At 35.7% G+C, this 19,330-nt stretch overlaps 2 protein-coding genes across 3 annotated transcripts; one reads left to right on the forward strand and one right to left on the reverse strand.

Annotated features, from left to right (window-relative positions):
* The first annotated feature begins 2,022 nt into the window (after positions 1-2,022).
* On the forward strand, positions 2,023-10,568 carry LOC145782783 (uncharacterized). 2 transcript variants are annotated; one of them, XM_082594546.1, is made up of 8 exons: positions 2,023-2,191; positions 7,340-7,505; positions 7,821-7,919; positions 8,202-8,279; positions 8,379-8,533; positions 9,395-9,524; positions 9,621-9,729; positions 9,937-10,568. In XM_082594546.1, the coding sequence occupies exons 1-8, from the start codon at positions 2,082-2,084 to the stop codon at positions 10,074-10,076; spliced, it is 987 nt and encodes a 328-aa protein (XP_082450672.1). In that variant the 5' UTR covers positions 2,023-2,081; the 3' UTR covers positions 10,077-10,568. The 2 variants fall into 2 exon arrangements, with proteins under 2 accessions (XP_082450672.1, XP_082450673.1); XM_082594547.1 differs by lacking the exon at positions 2,023-2,191 and adding an exon at positions 2,586-3,051.
* LOC145782782 (actin-related protein 6-like) lies at positions 10,108-17,530 on the reverse strand. Its single transcript, XM_082594545.1, has 9 exons — positions 17,355-17,530; positions 16,704-16,890; positions 15,823-15,969; positions 15,621-15,733; positions 14,147-14,243; positions 13,320-13,457; positions 10,819-10,987; positions 10,451-10,589; positions 10,108-10,371 (listed from the first exon to the last, which is right to left on the reverse strand). The coding sequence occupies exons 1-9, from the start codon at positions 17,429-17,431 to the stop codon at positions 10,239-10,241; spliced, it is 1,200 nt and encodes a 399-aa protein (XP_082450671.1). The 5' UTR covers positions 17,432-17,530; the 3' UTR covers positions 10,108-10,238.
* Between the last annotated feature and the right edge of the window lie 1,800 nt (positions 17,531-19,330).

A 19,330-nucleotide genomic window follows, 5' to 3' on the forward strand; every position in this document is an offset into this window, starting at 1 on the left:
AGAAACCGTGGTTGTCGGTTTACTTACATGCATGGCGGCCCTTGTTCAATTGCGTTTTTATTCATTCCGATTGTTGCCCCTCACATGTTGTAATGGCTCTGCAGTGAGCATATTTTGTCCAGTGTCACATAATGTTCAATGCAAAATGGGATGCACTAGTTATGCATGCAAAACTATAGGTTTATTGAATCCTTTTTAATTGTATTTTATTGCAGAAAGTCACTTAAAACTATCTTTAACGTTTCGTACACTTCTTGGCACTAATAATCTTACAATGATGTATGTATGTAATTTTACAATAATCAGTGCAGACAAAGCCTATATACTGTATTCCAATTCAGAAATGATAGCAGAAGTGTATAGACTTGTAGTTATATCGTCAGAATAGTGTGACTTTATTTTGTAATGTACTTTCTTTCTCAGATTGTTATGTATTTTTTAGATTGTTGCATATAACTCACTTACTATTAAGACTGTTGCTGTTCTTTAATGTAACTTCTGACAAATTAAAGTAACACAATTATACTGTGCACACTGTCGTACCAGTAGCAGCGAGACATGTTTGGAAAATGATATAATTATTTCCCACATCGGACAAGCTCATTACATCCTTTCGATGTATTAAACTCCTTCATCTTTATGTCTTGACTCCTTCACTTTGTGTAATAGTGTATTATACTACTATGCTTTGCTTGACATACAGTGGCGTAGTAAGGGGGGAGGGGCGGACCACCCAGTATGGGCTAATGAATTGTTAATGATTAAAGTAGAATTATTGGAATAGGAGTCAGTTATCTACATCAATATTAGCATTGAGAAGAAAGCTTGACTACAGTTCTGCTCATAAAATAGTTGTAATACAAGTAGTGGTAATGAAATCTAAAGTCTTATCCCAAAATTCCAAAAAAAATAAAATCCAATGTTTTTGACTATTTTAAAAATTCTGCATTTTTGTGCACAATTTTTATTATGAGGTTGTGAATTGTAAGTGATTTAAAAGATATTTTTGGAATATATCATCTATGCTAATAATAATGATCAAAAAAATTTTGAAAAAAATGTGTGGCCGCATGGCGAAATCGGCCATGCTATCGAAGCACTACAAATGTTTATATCACAAAAAGTATAACTCCTAGCTCATTTTAACCTTCATTTTTGGAAAGCCCATCCCTGAAAATGGGGGGATAGATACCAATTTTATGAAGATTGGGCAACTAGGTCCCAAGATATGAGCATTTTTATGCGGCTCACTAAAAAAATCGCCATCTGGTGGTTAAACATTAAAATAGCGATAAAACAAAAACCGCTCGACCAATTTTGACAAAATTTGTGCCAAATAACTCAGAATTTCAAGCATTTTAAACTGTGAAAAAATGGGACAATTATAAATTTTATGGTTCCATGGCCTGGATGAATTATAATGAAATGACCCCTTTGTGCATTTGCAGTTTGTGTTTTATTTCGTTGTTTTTGTTTTGGATATGGACAACTTTGTCTGACGCAAATAAATAGTAATAATAATAATATAAGGTACCGTAGTGTTATCATTTGAGATAATGCTTTTAAGACATTAGTATCATACTTAATGAAATGCTGAAAGCTATTCCAGCGATTGTGTGCTGGGTTATCTTGAAGGCCACCATCCACATTCCACAGTTGCTTTTAGGATGGTTGCTACATCCAGGATATTGCCTCCACGCCCTCCAGCTTAATATTTGAGCAATATTTGATATGTATTCATGAACATTTATATTGTTTGATTAGCTTGTGTTTGTGATGTAGTGATGGAAATGTAAAAAGCCCAGATAAATTGCTGTTAAAGGTAAATGATCTTTTGACATTGGGATAAATATTGATTTTTTCCAATCTTTGAGCTATCGTTATGAAAATCTTTTGTTGTTGGTTTTGTTTTGTGGTTCCTCTCATCTTTGCTGAAAAACATCACGGTACTAAGATTGCAAATTATTATCTAACCATCCCAATATTTCATGCAACATGTAATTAAAAGTCTTTTTTAGATCTCAAGTAAGTGTTTCAACAATAAAAATTAGTCCAGTCTTTGCAATAAGTTGCACACCTGGATGGCATTAATTGAAGAAGAGATCAAAGAGGTTCAAAAGAATCTGGCTTCAAAAGTTGACTTAATTGAAATCATTGCATGTCATAAAGCTCTTGTATCCATTAAAATTTTGTAAGTTTTACTTTTTTGCATGAACTATTGAGCAATGATGTAAATTTTGTTAGTATAAATATGTTTGCTGTTTAACCAATAATGCAGTTGTAAATCGCCTTTTTACTTGGATTTAAAAATGACTTTAAAAACTTTTATTGTTCTCAACTTGGTTCTACCATATGTCATACTGTTACTTTAACCCAGATCAGGAGTGGGAATTCTGCGGACCACATATGGCCCATTAGATAGTTTAATATGGCCCTTGTTAGACTTCGTTAATGCACTTAACTTTGTGTCAAAGCCATCTAATGTTTAAGTGCCTTGTTGGTCTGCATTTCATATGCTAAACATGTTTTCAAATTTTTACTCAGGTTCAACAATTGTGGTGGTGATCCAGCAAAAGGTCTTTTATCCTATGTGTTTGATAAAAGGCTTGATATAAGTTGTAAAATAAAACTTACGCTTTGTTTATGGCATATAAATCACAGTAGCCTAAAGAAAAGCAAAACAAACTATTATTTTGTATGAATTAGATTTATTTTGAATGTATCTGAGTATCTCCTGTTCCTAGTAGAAAAGTGAAAGTGCAACACTGCAATTACAAGTAGAAACATCATGGGTTTCCACACCACTCATCACAAAGAACTTTTAGCCACCTCAATAGATGTGACAGACATGTTAAATAAGTTTTTGAAAGAAAGACAACATTTGTGCAATCCTAATTAGAAGAGCTGCTTTTTATTTTGTTGACCAATCTAAAATTTAAAGTTTTGTGTCCCGCCATCACTATTCATGCACCTCGCTATCATAACTAGGTTTCCCACTTCTGACCTATTGAAGTTAATCAGCGATTCTCAAGTAGTTCCGGAACTTCCTAGGTAACAGAATTACTGAAATTAGGTTTTTGCATGCATAAGTTGAGCAAATAATGTCTATTTGTAGACAAAAGGTATTATGTTTATTAGACCTCCCCAATCCCCGGACTTTTTTTTGTTTTCATCTATATTGTGACTTTTCTGCATGGGTTTTCAATGCTGATTTCAAAAATATGCATAAAATTTTTTTTCGATCAACGTCTGGGAAGTTATTCGCTGTTGCTTAGCAACAACTTTTCATAAAAATTACAAAAATCTCCTTTAAAACCCCTTTACTTTTAACCTAGTATCCTGATATCTAGATTATCTGAAAGCATTTCTTCTGCTGAAGAATTAAAAAAAAAAAGTTATTAAAATTGGACAATCGGTACCAGAGTTATGACCGTTTAAGTACCCAGATTATGCAGTCACGCATGACTGATTTTTGTTAATTTATTGCCAAATGATACTAGAAAAATGGTGAAAGTTGCTGTCAAGGGGTTTTTGGGGGTAAGGAGTTCAAAAAATATATTAAAAAGTGTCTCAGAGCAACAGAAAAAAAGTTATTAAAAAATTGATACAAACAGTCATGCATGAATGATTTTGTCGCAGTCGCTTCATTCCTACGAGATGTATTCCTTAGGCACCACAAACGTTAAATGCCTGGAGTCATATACAGTATAACGTGGAACCGATCATCTCAATGTAGCTAATATCTGGGTACCCATTGCACTTGATGTTAGAATACACGCTACATTGCTCGGAAAGAGCTCTGATCAAGTGCAAGATGGTCACAGTCCGCCACAATTTCAATAGCATCTCTTACCCAGCATAATGTATAATAGTCTATGTATCTAAATCATGTGGCAAAACATGGATTAAGTCAGCTGAACTTAACGATAACCTTCTGTAATGCATTTCAGGTTTCACTATTGATCAGTTAGCATTTTCTACTTGTATCTTGTATGATTATATAACGTATTGTATACACTTCTGCTGTCTGATTAGGGATGCACAATACAGAATATCGAATCTCAATGTATTCGAATCGCATTTGCAGTTTCTTTTCGGATATCAGGATTCGAAAATAAATCTGTTAAATGAACAGTGTGCGACGTTAAACAAATGTAAAATTGATATTTTCCGTCTTGCGCGCCGATTTTTTTCTTCATGGACTGTTTGTTCCAAGCGCCTCTTTTTTTTCCTTCATATGGTTCACGCAGTTATCAGAACTGCAGACGAATTCAGTTCAGTTTATTTTTTGTTTTGTTGTCAAAAAAGAAAGAAAAAAAAGAGAAAATATACAAAAACACAATAAACACAAATAATTCGCACAACAAGGATGGCAGCGAAAGACCAAAAGGTCACAAAAGTCAGCTGCCACCCAAACAGTTGCATGTTTATTGTACTATAGGCCTAAACAGTGTGATGCCCAAGTTTTTAGTAGTAGTTAGAGGGTTCAAAATGTTCACTATTTTGAGAAAAAAATCTGGCAACCCTAATCGTATGATGCTTGATTTATCATATGTTATACTCTGTTTGACATGTGATACTAATACAATTCAAAATAATGTACAAATATTTTTGCTTTTTGTTCAATATTATTTGAAAAAAATTGCCGCGTAATTTCAGAATAGATTCGAAATTCTGGATTCGAAGTTAAGTATTCTAGAATAGCCAGGTATTCTGTATTGTGCATCCCTTTTGCGGGACAGCAGTATGTCCAGCAAAAGTATGGCAGCCTGCTTGCGTTCCACTGATGACAAAACAAAATATCCAAAACAAAATTATTCGTTTGGTTGATGAATACAAGAAATACAAACATGACAAAAAGGGATCTGCTGCCTTAATTAAATTTCGAGAAACTCTGACAACAAGATTTATGATATCTGCTAAGAATGTCGAAAATCTTATTAACAAAAACAAAACATTGCTACCAGAAGATAAGGTAGAAGATATACAGTTTCTTAAATTACTTGAAACAAACCAACCAGCATCTCTTGGACCCCTTGATAGAAAGAGGTTGAAACGCTTCACAAATTATGCATTGAAGAATCGAATAAAGGTAATAAAGTATGATGTATGTTTATTCCCAGTATGCTTAACAACCCAATGATTTTTAAAGTAACATACCTATTAATTTTTGATACGGATGCATAAACAAGACGTTTTTTACAGATAAATGCAGATTCTCAGCCATCTACCTCAGGACTTAATTTCCTCTCCTCGTCATTTTCCCAATAAATTAAGTCGAATCTGCACTGAGAATCTGCATTTATTTGTAAAAAATGTCTTGTTTATGCATCCGTATCAAAAATTAATAGGTATGTTACTTTAAAAATCATTGGGTTGTTAAGCATACTGGGAATAAACATACATCATACTTTATTACCTTTATTCGATTCTTTAATGCATAATTCTTGAAGCGTTTCAACCTCTTTCTATCAAGGGGTCCAAGAGATGCTGGTTGGATTGTTTCAAGTAATTTAAGAAACTGGATACCTTCTGCCTTATCTTCTGGTAGCAATGTTTTGTTTTTGTTATTAAGATTTTCGGCATTCTTAGCAGATATCCTAAATCGTGTTGTCAGTGTTTCTCAAAATTTAATTAAGGCAGCAGATTCCTTTTTGTCATGTTTGTATTTCTTGTATTCATCAACCAAACGAATAATTTTGTTTTGGATATTTTGTTTTGTCATCAGTGGAATGCAAGCAGGCTGCCATACTTTTGCTGGACATACTGCTCGATCTCAAGCTGCGAGCTTCCCACTCTGGTGGTTACGAGGATTTAATTGAAGATGATATATGTATTTCTGAAGAACATCTCCAATAGTTGGTCTAAATTGTCCTTCCTTAAAATGTTTTAAAGGCTGCAAATTACCAAGCAAACCACCATTGTTTATTTTACTCTTCCTCAGCTCCATGATGGATACATGAATACACACGGAATATTAGAAAGTAGAAGTGTATACAATACGCTATATTAATCATACAAGATACAAGTAGAAAATGCTAACTGATCAATAGTGAAACCTGAAATGCATTACAGAAGGTTATCGTTAAGTTCAGCTGACTTAATCCATTTTTTGCCACATGATTTAGATACATAGACTACATTATGCTGGGTGAGAGATGCTATTGAAATTGTGGCGGACTGTGACCATCTTGCACTTGATCAGAGCTCTTTCCGAGCAATGAAGCGTGTATTCTAACATCAAGTGCAATGGGTACCCAGATATTAGCTACATTGAGATGATCGGTTCCACGTTATACTGTATATGACTCCAGGCATTTAACGTTTGTGGTGCCTAAGGAATACATCTCATTGTAGGAATGAAGCGATTGCGACAAAATCATTCATGCATGACTGTTCGTATCAATTTTTTAATAACTTTTTTTCTGTTGCTCTGAGACACTTTTTAATATATTTTTTGAACTCCTTACCCCCAAAAACCCCTTGACAGCAACTTTCACCATTTTTCTAGTATCATTTGGTAATAAATTAACAAAAATCAGTCATGCGTGACTGCATAATCTGGGTACTTAAACGGTTATAACTCTGGTACCGATTGTCCAATTTTAATAATTTTTTTTTTAAATTCTTCAGCAGAAGAAATGCTTTCAGATAATCTAGATATCAGGATACCAGGTTAAAAGTAAAGGGGTTTTAAAGGAGATTTTTGTAATTTTTATGAAAAGTTGTTGCTAAGCAACAGCGAATAACTTCCCAGACGTTGATCGAAAAAAAATTTTATGCATATTTTTGAAATCAGCATTGAAAACCCATGCAGAAAAGTCACAATATAGATGAAAACAAAAAAAAGTCCGGGGATTGGGGAGGTCTAATGTTTATTCTCTAGCCAAATACTTGTCATGTCAATAGTAGAAGTATAAAAATAATATATATAAAAGACATCTAGTCAACCTTTGCAGATACACTAAAGTCAAATGAGGTTGGTAACCATCAGAATAATTTTAATAATTGTATCCACAGTATCAGTAGATACTATAAACTTAAAATACAGTCTAAGCTCGAAGTTGAAGGAACCGATCAAATTGCTTCGAGCTATCCGTTTCCGTAGCTCATATGCATGTATTTGATAAGCGTTTTGCAGGGACCACTCAACCTCCTTCGAGATAAGAAGAGTTTCAAGTTATCGAGCTTTAACTGTAGTTTTTGTGCTTGATGGGATTTTAAAATTTGCTGTGGGCATCAGAACTACTTCCCAACCAATTTGATTTTCTTGTAATTATAAAAATTAATCCTGTCAAAACAGAGGCTTGTTTGTGTAACCTAAACTTATAATTTTTAGGAAGACAAAATTTAGAGAGCTTACGGCATGCGTTCAGTTTCCAGAAAACTACCCTGAAGACATTTTATTAGTGGAAATAAAAAGTAAAGTTTTTTCTCCAGCCCTTGTAGCAAACATAGGTCAAATTTGTGATCAAGAACTCAAGAAGTATGCAGGACAAAAACAAGTAAATAAATTGATATCGTACAGTAATTCAAAGCCTACTAAACAATTTCAATTTTTCTTTTTTTTGCTGTGTATGTAACTGATATTTTGTGTAAATGCTAGCGCTGCTATCACCGTTTGGTGTTGATGCTCACATACATATCCTAAACTTGAAAACGTAAATTATTCTATAAATTTTATGCTGCTTCATGTTTTTGAGCTGTAAGTCTGTCATAAAAGTGGCAGTTCCTGTTGCTTTCTTCATCGACGTTATCGTTTTTTCCGACAGCCTTACTGCAAGCATACGAGTATTGACGTTAAAAACTATTGTGCTCAGGTCATACAGTTAATTTTGTTTCTTCGAAAGTTTATGGATGAAAATCCTCTTATAACCTGCAGAGATGAATTGACATATGCACGGAAACAACTGCTTGAGGTAAAGTATTGAAGTTAAATATTTAAATATATGATACTTGTTTGAGGCCATGTGACACATATACGTATACAACGTGAGTGTTTGAAATTTATACGCCGGTTGACACATCTTAATTTCACTAATTAGCATTGAAATCGACGTTTCGACACATGGCGTTACCTTAAAATTAACAGTGGTGCAAAGTAGAGATACTTAGTGAAATACGCTTTCAGTGTCCTAGACTGAACTAAAACTAATGAGTACCATACTACTACTTACATAACGTTTTTCTCGCATATCCAGGAAAAGGACAACATGAAAATGAAGCAAAAGCAAGGTCATATCTCAGTCGACGTCAAGAAAAAAGGATATTTTTTAAAAGTATGTTGAAATTCGTGCCATACAAGCCATGTTGCCGTGACTGTACAGCATAAAGTATTTACATTTTCTTATCATTCAAGGCGCTATTATGTTTTTCAGTTCTCAATGACAGTTCCTGACGAATATCCAACTGAGCGAGTGACAATTAAAATCGACAGCCACAACTTTCCAGCCACTTTGGCTTACTATTTCATATCCCAAGCACGAGAATTTGCGAGGCAAGCTGTGGAACCACCGCTTAAAAAGAATATAAAGTATGTTGTTTCTAATGCTATCTAATATCTACAACCTGCGGCTCGTACATGTTTTGTCAGGACGAAGCGATACGTTGCCAGCTTGTTCGTCCCGATAGCCCAGATGGTTAGCGCGTGACTTCGTGAACGAAGAAGTCTCAAGATTAAGCGGCGCTGGTTCGACTCTCGGGGTGTGAGCGACTGTTCTCCATTCAGCGGCATCTAATGGATGGAATAATTCCCCGGCAACAATCAGAAACTTCACTCTGTCAATCTCGGCAACCGGCCCTGTGTCAAGAGCCTCTACTCTACAAGTATGCGAAACTACCAGTAATAACCTATCAAGGCTTTGTCAGTCCGAGGATGAAAGATCAAAACCAAAGCTTTGTAAAGAGTCAAGCAAAGAACATGCCCCACCGTGATCGAATACTTTCAGGGACCAACATTACATATTAAATGAATCTTTTCTTACTTTTTTCACCATGACGCCAATATGTTTTTGTTTATCGTCATAATCTTTCTATACAGTTGTAACACGTCATATAAAAAGCAAGTCGCAATCTGTAAAAAATATGGCGGATTTGTTTTATAGGAACACGCAAGAATCACTTTTTAATGCAGTCATCTGGTATTACGATCGATCGATCGAACACACGGTCGACTGGATTGGCAAGAAAATGACAATTTCGCTCTGCAGTGGGCTAACACAGACTGTAAATGATGATGTCCAGTCGATCCGGACATTTATTGCATGAAAAAAAAACAAACTTCAGAAGCTGTGTTTCTAGTGTGGAAATAATTATTCCAGCGCCGGTTTTTGAATTTAGCCACCTTAACCATGGCGGAATTTCTCTGATTTCATTTTTTTCCAATATTTTTTAGATTGCCGCCATTCAAACCAAGCCCACACGTTCAGAAGATTATGGAATTTTTAATTAAAAACTGTGCGAAACGTTATCCAGTTGAACCATGCCCATTATGTGGAGACGCAACCTTACCAGACAACCCGAAGGTAAACTATGGACAACGTGGTAGAATATTGTTCTGCAGTGATAATATAAATTCAACGGATTAGACTATTTAATTAAGTTTTATTTTCTTAAATAAGGACGTGGTCACGGATGGAAAACACGACAAATACGCCGAAAGAGTTTATTGCGGTCACTTGTTCCACCATGGTTGCCTGGATAAATATATGAAGACCCCGCCTTTCCAAGGTTAGAATAGAGTAAAAGCTTATCTGGTTGACAGCTTCAAGGCATGAGGAAAAGTTTCTATATAGGCTAATTATTGTACTACAGCTGTTTTCACCGTTCCCCCTTCATACAGTAGCCAACTGTACATGAAATCGTATAAAGGAGGGTTCATCTTCCTGTCGCTACAAACCAATTTGAGAGTTTCCTAAAAGTTTGCGTTTATTGCAGACGGTAAGAAATGCCCGACGTGTTCAATACGAATATACCATGACAAGTGGAATATCACTCCAAGGTTGGCAGAAGATCGATGGGCTCACCACGAAGCCAGACAACGGGAACTTGATGAAGTGGTAGAGTTCATGTCGTGACCCCTGTCCCCGGCAATGATTTTAGGTCAAATTTACCTATTCTTTTCCTACATAAATATTGCACACAGTTAATGCTATGGCAATAACATGACATCCTCATCCCTCAGCAATGGTCATTTGTTTCAATCATCGCGACGTAGCCACAACGCCTACATTTATCACTCATATCGATGAAAATTGTCGAGCGCACGCAGCTTGGCCGCCTTCTTGATATTCTTCGTGTGTCAGCCAATGTTCCGCCATTTCTGCTGTGTTCGACCACGTTACTCCACCGTCACAGGCGTACGTCACAGGACTGCAAGAAATCATACGTGTTCAATGTGATGTTAAGTATTGTATATTTTATTGTTGCTATATTGAACGTTGTTTCTTACTTTTTTGGTAGTGAAATATGCACATCAAATTCGTCAGGAGCAAGCATCCTCACGTCTCTTTCCAATCGCTCTTTGAAGTTAGGAAAATGACAGTTTCCCCCCGTTAATAAAATATTACGCAGCATGTGAGGTTGATGTTCTGTGGAGAAAGTGAAAGATAAACAAACACGTTGACGCTCTGCTGTTAGTTTGTTTCATAGAAAATTTCAATTTCGTCTTGAGGGATGTCAGTTACATCGAGCCCGCTGCTATAAGACCAGTTTTGATTTCAAAATCTCAGTCAGCGACAAGTACAGTAAGAGGAATTCAAATCTTTTTAGTCACGGAAAATCTTAAAAATTACTAGGTTATATGAAAAGCGAGCATACCTTCAGGGCATTTGTTGACGGAGTACAGGATGGCTTCTGCAAGTCCCATTTGAGGTATTCCGACGTCGGAAGGGTGGAAGAGTATTTCGGGTACAGTGAATCGCTCATGAGTTAGTCGAATAATTTGCTCTTGCGTCTTCGACTTAGCCGTAGTGCCCTCTTGCGGTGGCTGAATTTGAAATAATAGAAAATCAAAGCTATATCAGCACATGTCAAACCTGGCCGACACCCACACAATGGCGTAGCGACCCCAAAATTTCAAAGAGACGAAATATTTTGACTTTAAGCGATTAATTGTACTTTCAGGCACCGTTTATCCAAGCATATGACGAAAAATGCAGGATTGGAAAAAACTAATTTAGTGCGCAATTTGAAGTCATCAGCTTTTATCGTCATAAAATCCACTTTTCCAAACTTTTTTTTATCTAAAACAGGATCCTTTCAAGATAAACTGAATATCTTTATTCCTTTCCGCCAACGGCTCATTATCTTCTCCTCATTGACCCTTTCACCTTGGCAATAAAGCACACACAAGTCTGAGAGGAGATCGGAAGTCATCGCTAAGCGCGTAGCCTAACGATGTCGAGTTGCTTCTTTGCACTAAAAAGACATCTGAGCCTCAACAGTTGTTGCGGGTAACGCCGCAATGACTTGGTTTGCGAATGTGTGTTTGTCATAGCCGTACGAGGCAGGGGGGGGGGGGGGCAGCTGCCCCCCTGTTGTTTCAAAACTTCGCAAATTTGGGCAAAATCTTGCAATTATTAGGGCAAAATTTGCTATATGAAAAGCTACAAAATTGCATGAATTAAGAAAAACTATAAATTAATATCTTTTATCTATCAAACTAAGTACAGCTTTTTATTTGCACAAGAAATGTGCAGCAAAATTTTCACGAAATGCATTTAACCAACTGCATCATGCCAATTCGGGCAGCCACCAAAATATGTCTCTAATACTTTTGTGAAACTGCCCAAATCAAAACGCAAAATTTGCTGTATAGCTAATTTTATTAATTTTCACAAATGCATCGTGTTGATTTGGGCAGCTGAAAACATGAAATTATCTGATGAAACTGATTAGTCTGTTTATGCAACTGCCCAAATTAGCGTGAGGCAGTTTCCACAAAATGAACAAATTCATAAATTTTCCCCATTAACATAACTGTATCGTTTAGATTTGGGCAACAAAAAAATATGAAATTATCTGATCATAGTCTGTTTATACAGTAAAACTGCCCAAATTGGCATGATGCAGTTGACTCGGCATCAAAATTTACAAAGTCTTTAATTTTTTCATAAAATTCATAAATGCATCATTTTGATTTGGGCAACTACAAAATAGTCTAGCGATTGTACGCATTGACGTCAATGGAAAAGCAACTCTAACCATAACACATCTGATTGGCTAAGCAGCTGGTGACGTTTTGCAAAACGAGTGATGATTGGATAAAAACGAAGGCGTTTTTTGACGTTTTTGAACGTGGGGAAAGCAACTTCGAAAGTTGATTTCCCTGGAGCCTCAGTGATTGTTTCTGACAGAAGCGTTTGCGTTAATTGGCATTTATAGGCAAGACATGCGGTTTGGTGAGGACTTAGACTACTCACAAGCGTTACGAGTAATTCTAGTCACGAACACAGTAATTTTCAAGTTAAAATAGACGTCATAAAAATAATAAGAAGTTAAACCTAGAATTCAGTCATTATATTTTGCATAGTTTTCGCTCAGGTAAGCACTGCTTTCCCTCACCGATCGTCACTGTTACAGACATAAACGATTAGTTAGCCTCGGTGACGATCTATTGCAATGTTATATTGCTGGCTAAGCAAGAGAATACCATTTTGTATCATTGGGCTTGTGGTCTATTTTACTTGACTTTCCTGGCTATTTAAGAAAAATGCCTTAAAAAATTTTCATCTCTAGCATAAACGCAAAATCAAAGATTAAAAAAAACTCTCTTTATGTCGAAATGTCCGCACAAAAGATGTTAGGCTCCTTGAAGCACAGAATATCACAATCTGAGCAATGGAAGTCATATTCCTGTTCATTCGTTTGCATAGCGCATTTTGACTTCAAGTTTGCGTACACATTTTGACCAGTTTCCATGCTTTTGACGAAATTTTTGCTTCTATGTGGCAATCAGCATCTCGTTGGTCAACAACCTTCTCAATCAATTTCTAGAAATCTTAAAATTTTGTAAAAAAAATCCATCCAATTGTACTTGTATAGATGTTGCCTTCTGAGTAAACTAATTATAACAAGCTAGCTAAACGTTTGAAATTCAAAATCAATATGGGTTGATCACCATAGGTGATCTGCAATGTAGATTAACACAGTATCGAACAGGTGTAATAAAGACCAACCTAATGACTGACGGTCTGCTCGTACATGCTAGAAATTTAAATATTAATAGATAAAATTTTAAAAATTAAGGGGGGCCATAGCCCCTTTGCACCCCTCTGGCTCCACCTATGGCCCCACATTGCGGATAAGATATACGTCACCTTGACATATCCACGTTTAACTTGGGTATAATCGGGTAAAACATAGTCTCTCATCACGGTGTTTTCTTTCCCCTTTTTCTGGCACGACTCCATGTCCTTGTGGAACTCCATGCTGACGAAACAAGTATCTTCTTTCACCTAGGTACATTGCCAGATGAAACCAAATTTGTAATAGAGACGAATTCCCAGATTACACCAATGCTTTCATGCTTACCGTAATCATTTTGATTGCAAAAATTAGAAAACGACACAATAGTGCATTAACCTGTCATTCTTTGCTATTCCTATAGTTTTCTTGGCATATTATTTAGAAAACAACAAACGGTCTACGGCAGATTACGGTAACTTGGTATAGTTGAAACTTCGAAGTACAATCCCATTCTTAGCGGGACACAAAATAGAAAATTCCCTGAAGTCGAATAACCAATTTCCAATTTAGATTTAGTAAGTTCAGAAAAAGATTTAAAAAAAGGAAATTTCGATCATCACAGCAAAACCACTGCAAGTAACGGTGAAAACTAAGAAAATTTAACACATTAAAGATTCAACTCTGCTTAATTAATAGAACCAAAACAAGTTAATTGGATTCAAGGCTAGTCGAACGAGGTCTGATACAGCAAGTGATGCTGAGTATAGTCTATTGAGAAAACAGTTATGACCTTTCAACACTGATATAGAAAACGCTTTACTTTGCAAAACACGTGATCAACATAGACACAAAATTAATATATGAACAACTTGAATTCAAATTCGTATGTATTTTGTGAACTCAAATAAAATCGTTTACGTCAGCAGTCCAGATGGAGCATGACGTTTCAGTCACTTACTTGATTCATAACATAAGTTTCATCCATAACCTGTAGCTGTCGATAAGAAATGACTTCTTTCAAGTGGTTTGTCAGCAGCTTTCCTCCAACATCCATGCTGTGGTCAGAAAATGTATAATATCAACAGCATGTGACACAAAAACTGAAACCAATATAAAATTTTTACCTTTTTTGATTGCTGATGCAACAAAATAAAAAAATGCCTCTAGTCCACAGCAGCCCTTAGATGGGGAAGGGCTACGAAAAATCTCTGGGTTCAGAAAATATGTTTTTCAGAAAAAAATTATGGAGTGAGGAATAGATGCTAGAATACAAGCAGAGGTGGACAGTAGCGCGCTATATTTCTGTTAAAATAGCGGCTGCAAAAGCGGCGCTACTTTTTCCAATGTAGCGGTAACCGAGAGGCGCTACATTTCTTTCAGTCGTACTCCGGCTACCCGCTACTTTCCAATTTAAAGTTAAAAAAAGACTCGTTTTTGAAGATTTTTATGGCAACAATGCGTGAAAAAATCAAGGCAGAAATGACTCGATTATTGCGGGAAACATCAAGCCACATTGATACCGACAAGGCGAGTGACACACCTCTGACACCAACACCAGTCACGACTCCGGTGATGAATTTTTTGATGTGTTGGTGCCATCGCATGAAAAAACGGTATGGAAAGAAACATCAATTGTAGAAGCCTTTTTTCAGACAGAAGCAAGTCCTTGAGCTTTCCCAGTCCCGATTTAAAACGTACGTTTATTAAATGCAACACCTCCATTCGCCATTTTTTCTAGTGCTGCTGTGGAGACACTTTTGTTCGTTGGAAAAGACGTGCCGAAGCCAAAACGGGCAGGGCTCAGCAACTCACATTTTGAAATGCTCGTGTTTTTGAAAGATACATAACAATTAATTCCATCTACAACGTGTTTTGTATAACAACGTTGAACTGGCAGTGTTTTCAAGGTCGTTTTGACGTCACAAAGTGCTGTGTCCGTTTAATACAAAAATAACGGGAAAAGCAGCGGTAGCGCGCGCTACTTTAGCCCTAGTAGCTGGTTGCAAGATTTTTTTTAAATAGGAAATGCCCACCTCTGAATATAGGTAGTTTGTGTGGAAAAGAAACAGAAATATGTGAAGTAAGAAAAAGAAGGGTGGATGCATGTCCGCTTTCAGACAAGCCATTAAGTGTCCGGTCAAAGATACCGTCGCGACTCGCGAGCTCTTGAGCGGTGCCGAACCAGCGCCCGATTTAAACGTCGTACCACGGCTGTTACTACTCGGCTTTGCAACCGAAACATTTCTGACACATAGGCACGAGGTCAACGCTATCAGTCAGTAGTCACTGACAAGTTTTAATACCTCACAATGACAAATTTGCCAAATGCTAAGCTAAACAATCATTATTATCAAACTTGCCAAATAACTATACGAAATTCAAATCAACCTTCAGATTTGTCGTGTATAGTGTCAAAAAGTGAGCAGACTTACCGGCAAACGGCTTCTACAATTTTTGATTTTTTGTGATAAGGAACAATATGAGTGAACGAATATCCGGTGTCGACAACGAGGCAACAATCTTCATCAGGATTTTCCATGCCATACTAAAATTTCAAAATCATTAAATTGAGAAATATTTACAAAAAAAGGTAACTTACAAATAAACAACAACTTAAAAACAAAAATAACTCACTTGTTGGGTTGACAATGTGGAAGGATTTGTTCTCAGTATACTTTTAAATTCATATTCTTCAAAAAAGATTTCATTCATAGTCTCTTGAATGGAGGCAAAATTGAAGTGTGGTTCTGTGATCACAATGTTCGTTTCGTTGCATTTTAACTGCAAAAATATTGTAATTTAATGCACAAAAAGATGTTATGACAGTGCTTCAAGATAAGGTCACAAATAACAGTGGTTCGAGATGAAATGACCATATTACCAACATGCCAATCGAGAAGAAGTAAGCGATTATGCAATTAGATCAATCCGTGATCAATCACATGTCAAAATCAGTGCAAGGTTGAAAACGCAAACAGCAATACAGTCAAGCATTCAACATCTGTTCTTTTGCAGAACAGAATCACTATAAAGTGACAAGACCTCTTCACATTTTTCTTGCCACGAAAAATTTAACCAGTTGTGCACAGTGCCATTGTATATATAAAAAGGACATGTTTACTCAGTGGAATTCGACTTCGGTAGAAAAGAATAACAAAAATTAAATAATAATTTTTCAATACTTTTTTACTTAATTGCATGACCTACAGCCCTATTTTCAACAAGTAAACCTCTTGTAATTTTTCATGATCTTTTTGGAAAGTTATAGTGTATAGGCTAACCTCCCGGTGTAACTATTGTTTTCAAATAACACACAGCATAATCAAACAACAAAACACCGGTACTACTGTTGTATAGATGTTTGCTTTAAATCAATGTTACAAATATATATGTACAAACTTTTTAGCACCATGTGCAGATACATAGTTTTTTCATACAGAACATCAAATTAACACCGCATCGTCATGACAAATGCTGTAATTTGAGAAAACATCTCAAGATCTAATTAAACTTACATTGAGTACATCTTTGCCAAAGATATAATCCCAGATTTGTCTTTGAACATCCCAATTCAATAGGTATCCTTTTTGAAATGGTAACAAGTAAAATAAACTGGAAAAATCTTTGCATGCGTTAATTTGACTAGAAATATAATTCCTCCTCCTTTCAGTCTTCGATCGAAAAATTGTGTTTGGTAGAATCCTGTAAAGCGTAATATACAAACTTTATCTATTGAAAGTATTGCTTTTCCAAGGATGTAATTGAGAAACTTTCTTTCTCGTGATATAGTGATTTGGTAAATCTGTATTTGACATTTCAAAATTACATCTAACCGATTATGTATATACTGTCTGTTGCTTGTGGTGCAACTTTACATAAGACAAAAATAGCATCACAAATAATAAAGAAGTGTGTGTTGTTCTTTTGATGTTGGCGAAAATTAAACATTGAATTTACCATGACCAAATAGTTGGATAACAATAAATCACTTGGAACAGCAAACTAAGTTAATTTCAATTCAATTTATTTTTCTTCGTCAGAATGCAAAAAAAAAAAAAACAGCAGAAGGAAAAGGTTTACACTATGCTTCTTTGAATCAAGTAGGAAAGATACTAATAATATTACACTGATTGAAGAACCATTGAAAAAATAAACAATTTCTAAACCTTGTATCTGTATTAGCTTGACCAATCTTTAGTGAACAAGCACCATTATCCAACACAACAGTGTTTTGGGATGACATTATCTTTCAAAGACTTGCAATGCAAAAACAAATTTCAAAACTAAATTGAGCAAGACTGAAGAAGTATTAAACAAGCTAGATATACAAGGTAGCGTGTGTTCTTTATTATGCTGCGAGCAGTATAAAACAGTTTATATAATATATATCTATGGTGAAATGAATTTATTCAAGCTTTTTGATTAAACAGACATAATGTTACAAAACAATTTCTGCAGTTGCTTTCAGTTTCATATTGTTCCTTTTCTGAAGAAACTATGCCGCAATTTTGACTAACTAAACACTACTTTTACAACAGAAAACTGTTTCCTGTAGCCTTTTACACCATGCAAGAACACTTGAAAAACTGAGAATCCACTTGAAAATTTTTTATATAAGGTCTTCTTTTCTGGGTATATATTAACTTGCTTGCGACTTTGCATTGTGACAACTCATAACCAACACTAGAAAATAGACTTCTCGCAGGTAATGAAAAACGATAATACATGCGGACATATTGATGGTCGAAAACAAGAAAACCTACATCACCTAGCTTGAGGTGGCTGCTGACTAGATGACCGCTTGGTCTTTTCGCAGTCTCCTCGTCATATGACACACAACAGATTATTGCATATTTTGTATTCTTTTCATGTTTGTGTTTGTGACAAATAAATAAACTGATTGATTGATTGTAAGTACATTTTTACACTTTGGAGTAAAAAGCAAAAATAACTTTTTTTATTTTAAGACTCTCAAATAGGTAGGCTACTTCTTAAATTCCGAAGTTAAGTTAAGTGGTGGTGAAGTTGTTAGTCTTTTGGGTGCTTTCATTATGGTGTTATTGGATTCTATTTGTAATCAAGTTAAAGATTATATAAGTCAAAATCGGTGACAGATGCCGCGGCAGGGGCACTTGCCACCAATTTGTCACAACCTCGACTCCGCTAAACTGTCAAATTGTGACCCCTCCAGCATTCAGCCAAAGAGTTGTTCCTGCTTTGAACTTTGTTTAGTATTTACAGAAGAACAAAGAGTTATGACAGGGGTGGGAATCGAACTCACGTCATTAAAATGTATTCTCTAGCCTTGGTTATAAACCCACTAGATCCCGCTGGTTACGGCGAAACGTTTACTGATTTTACTTTCTATCAGAAATGTTTGCGTATTTTCTCTGTTTTACCTGTAACTTTTTGTAACTTGTTGAAACGCTGTTTCTATAACTTCTGATTGGTCTAATGATTCCTTTGTCTTACCATAAATTTTTATGTTTAAGTGTCTACCTTATCAGTCCGAGGACAAAGATTCAGAACCAACCAAAAATTAAATTGAATATTGAATTCTTAAAATTGGTGACCGAAATTTGCATTTGGCAACACTAGCATTGAAGTAACAACAAAGTTGCCAGATAAAAAAATTTGTCCCAACAATTAAAAATTTTAAGGCCTTTACCTGAATTATCATTAAAAAATTTGGCAGTTTTAGTGAAGTAATAATAAAAAAATATTTTCCAGAAAACAAAAAGCGCCGGCAAAAAGTGTTCTTGGGATATGAGTTAGAGATTTGATAAACTAGAGAAATATATTTGTTTAAGTCTGGCAACGCTGTAAGCACAGCTGTTCAGCAGAAATCACTTACCGACGCTCAGGACCACCATCATTTCAATCCTTAAGACAAGAGTTGGAAAATGTAGATTTCTGCGTGTTAGTGAGAAAATACGGAGAGTTAGTTTAGGTTATGGTACTCACTGGTATCATGGCCAGCTAAAGATACGGCCTGATTTGTCACATTTTGCAGAAATTTTCAGGTTTTTCTAACTTTGGGCGAACGTTTAAATAAATTTTTCTAAAAATTAGATTTTTACGCTTTCTTTATTCTTTTCCCCTGATGACACAATAGGTTTTAACATCTTCACATGTTGAAAAA

Source organism: Aplidium turbinatum, chromosome 14 (assembly GCF_918807975.1).
Source record: "Aplidium turbinatum chromosome 14, kaAplTurb1.1, whole genome shotgun sequence".
In the NCBI taxonomy this organism is placed as follows: domain Eukaryota; kingdom Metazoa; phylum Chordata; class Ascidiacea; order Aplousobranchia; family Polyclinidae; genus Aplidium; species Aplidium turbinatum.

What these genes read in the sequence shown, in the direction of transcription:
- LOC145782783 (XM_082594546.1), top strand. Translation starts at nt 2,082, where the DNA reads ATGGCATTAATTGAAGAAGAGATCAAAGAGGTTCAAAAGAATCTGGCT. An exon ending in CTTGTATCCATTAAAATTTT is followed by an intron (nt 2,192 to 7,339) that starts GTAAGTTTTACT and finishes TATAATTTTTAG; the next exon opens with GAAGACAAAATTTAGAGAGC. An exon ending in CACGGAAACAACTGCTTGAG is followed by an intron (nt 7,920 to 8,201) that starts GTAAAGTATTGA and finishes TCGCATATCCAG; the next exon opens with GAAAAGGACAACATGAAAAT.
- LOC145782782 (XM_082594545.1), bottom strand. Translation starts at nt 17,431, where the DNA reads ATGTCATCCCAAAACACTGTTGTGTTGGATAATGGTGCTTGTTCACTA. An exon ending in CAAGCTAATACAGATACAAG is followed by an intron (nt 16,891 to 17,354) that starts GTTTAGAAATTG and finishes TACGCTTTACAG; the next exon opens with GATTCTACCAAACACAATTT. An exon ending in ATTGTAGAAGCCGTTTGCCG is followed by an intron (nt 14,244 to 15,620) that starts GTAAGTCTGCTC and finishes TTCTGACCACAG; the next exon opens with CATGGATGTTGGAGGAAAGC.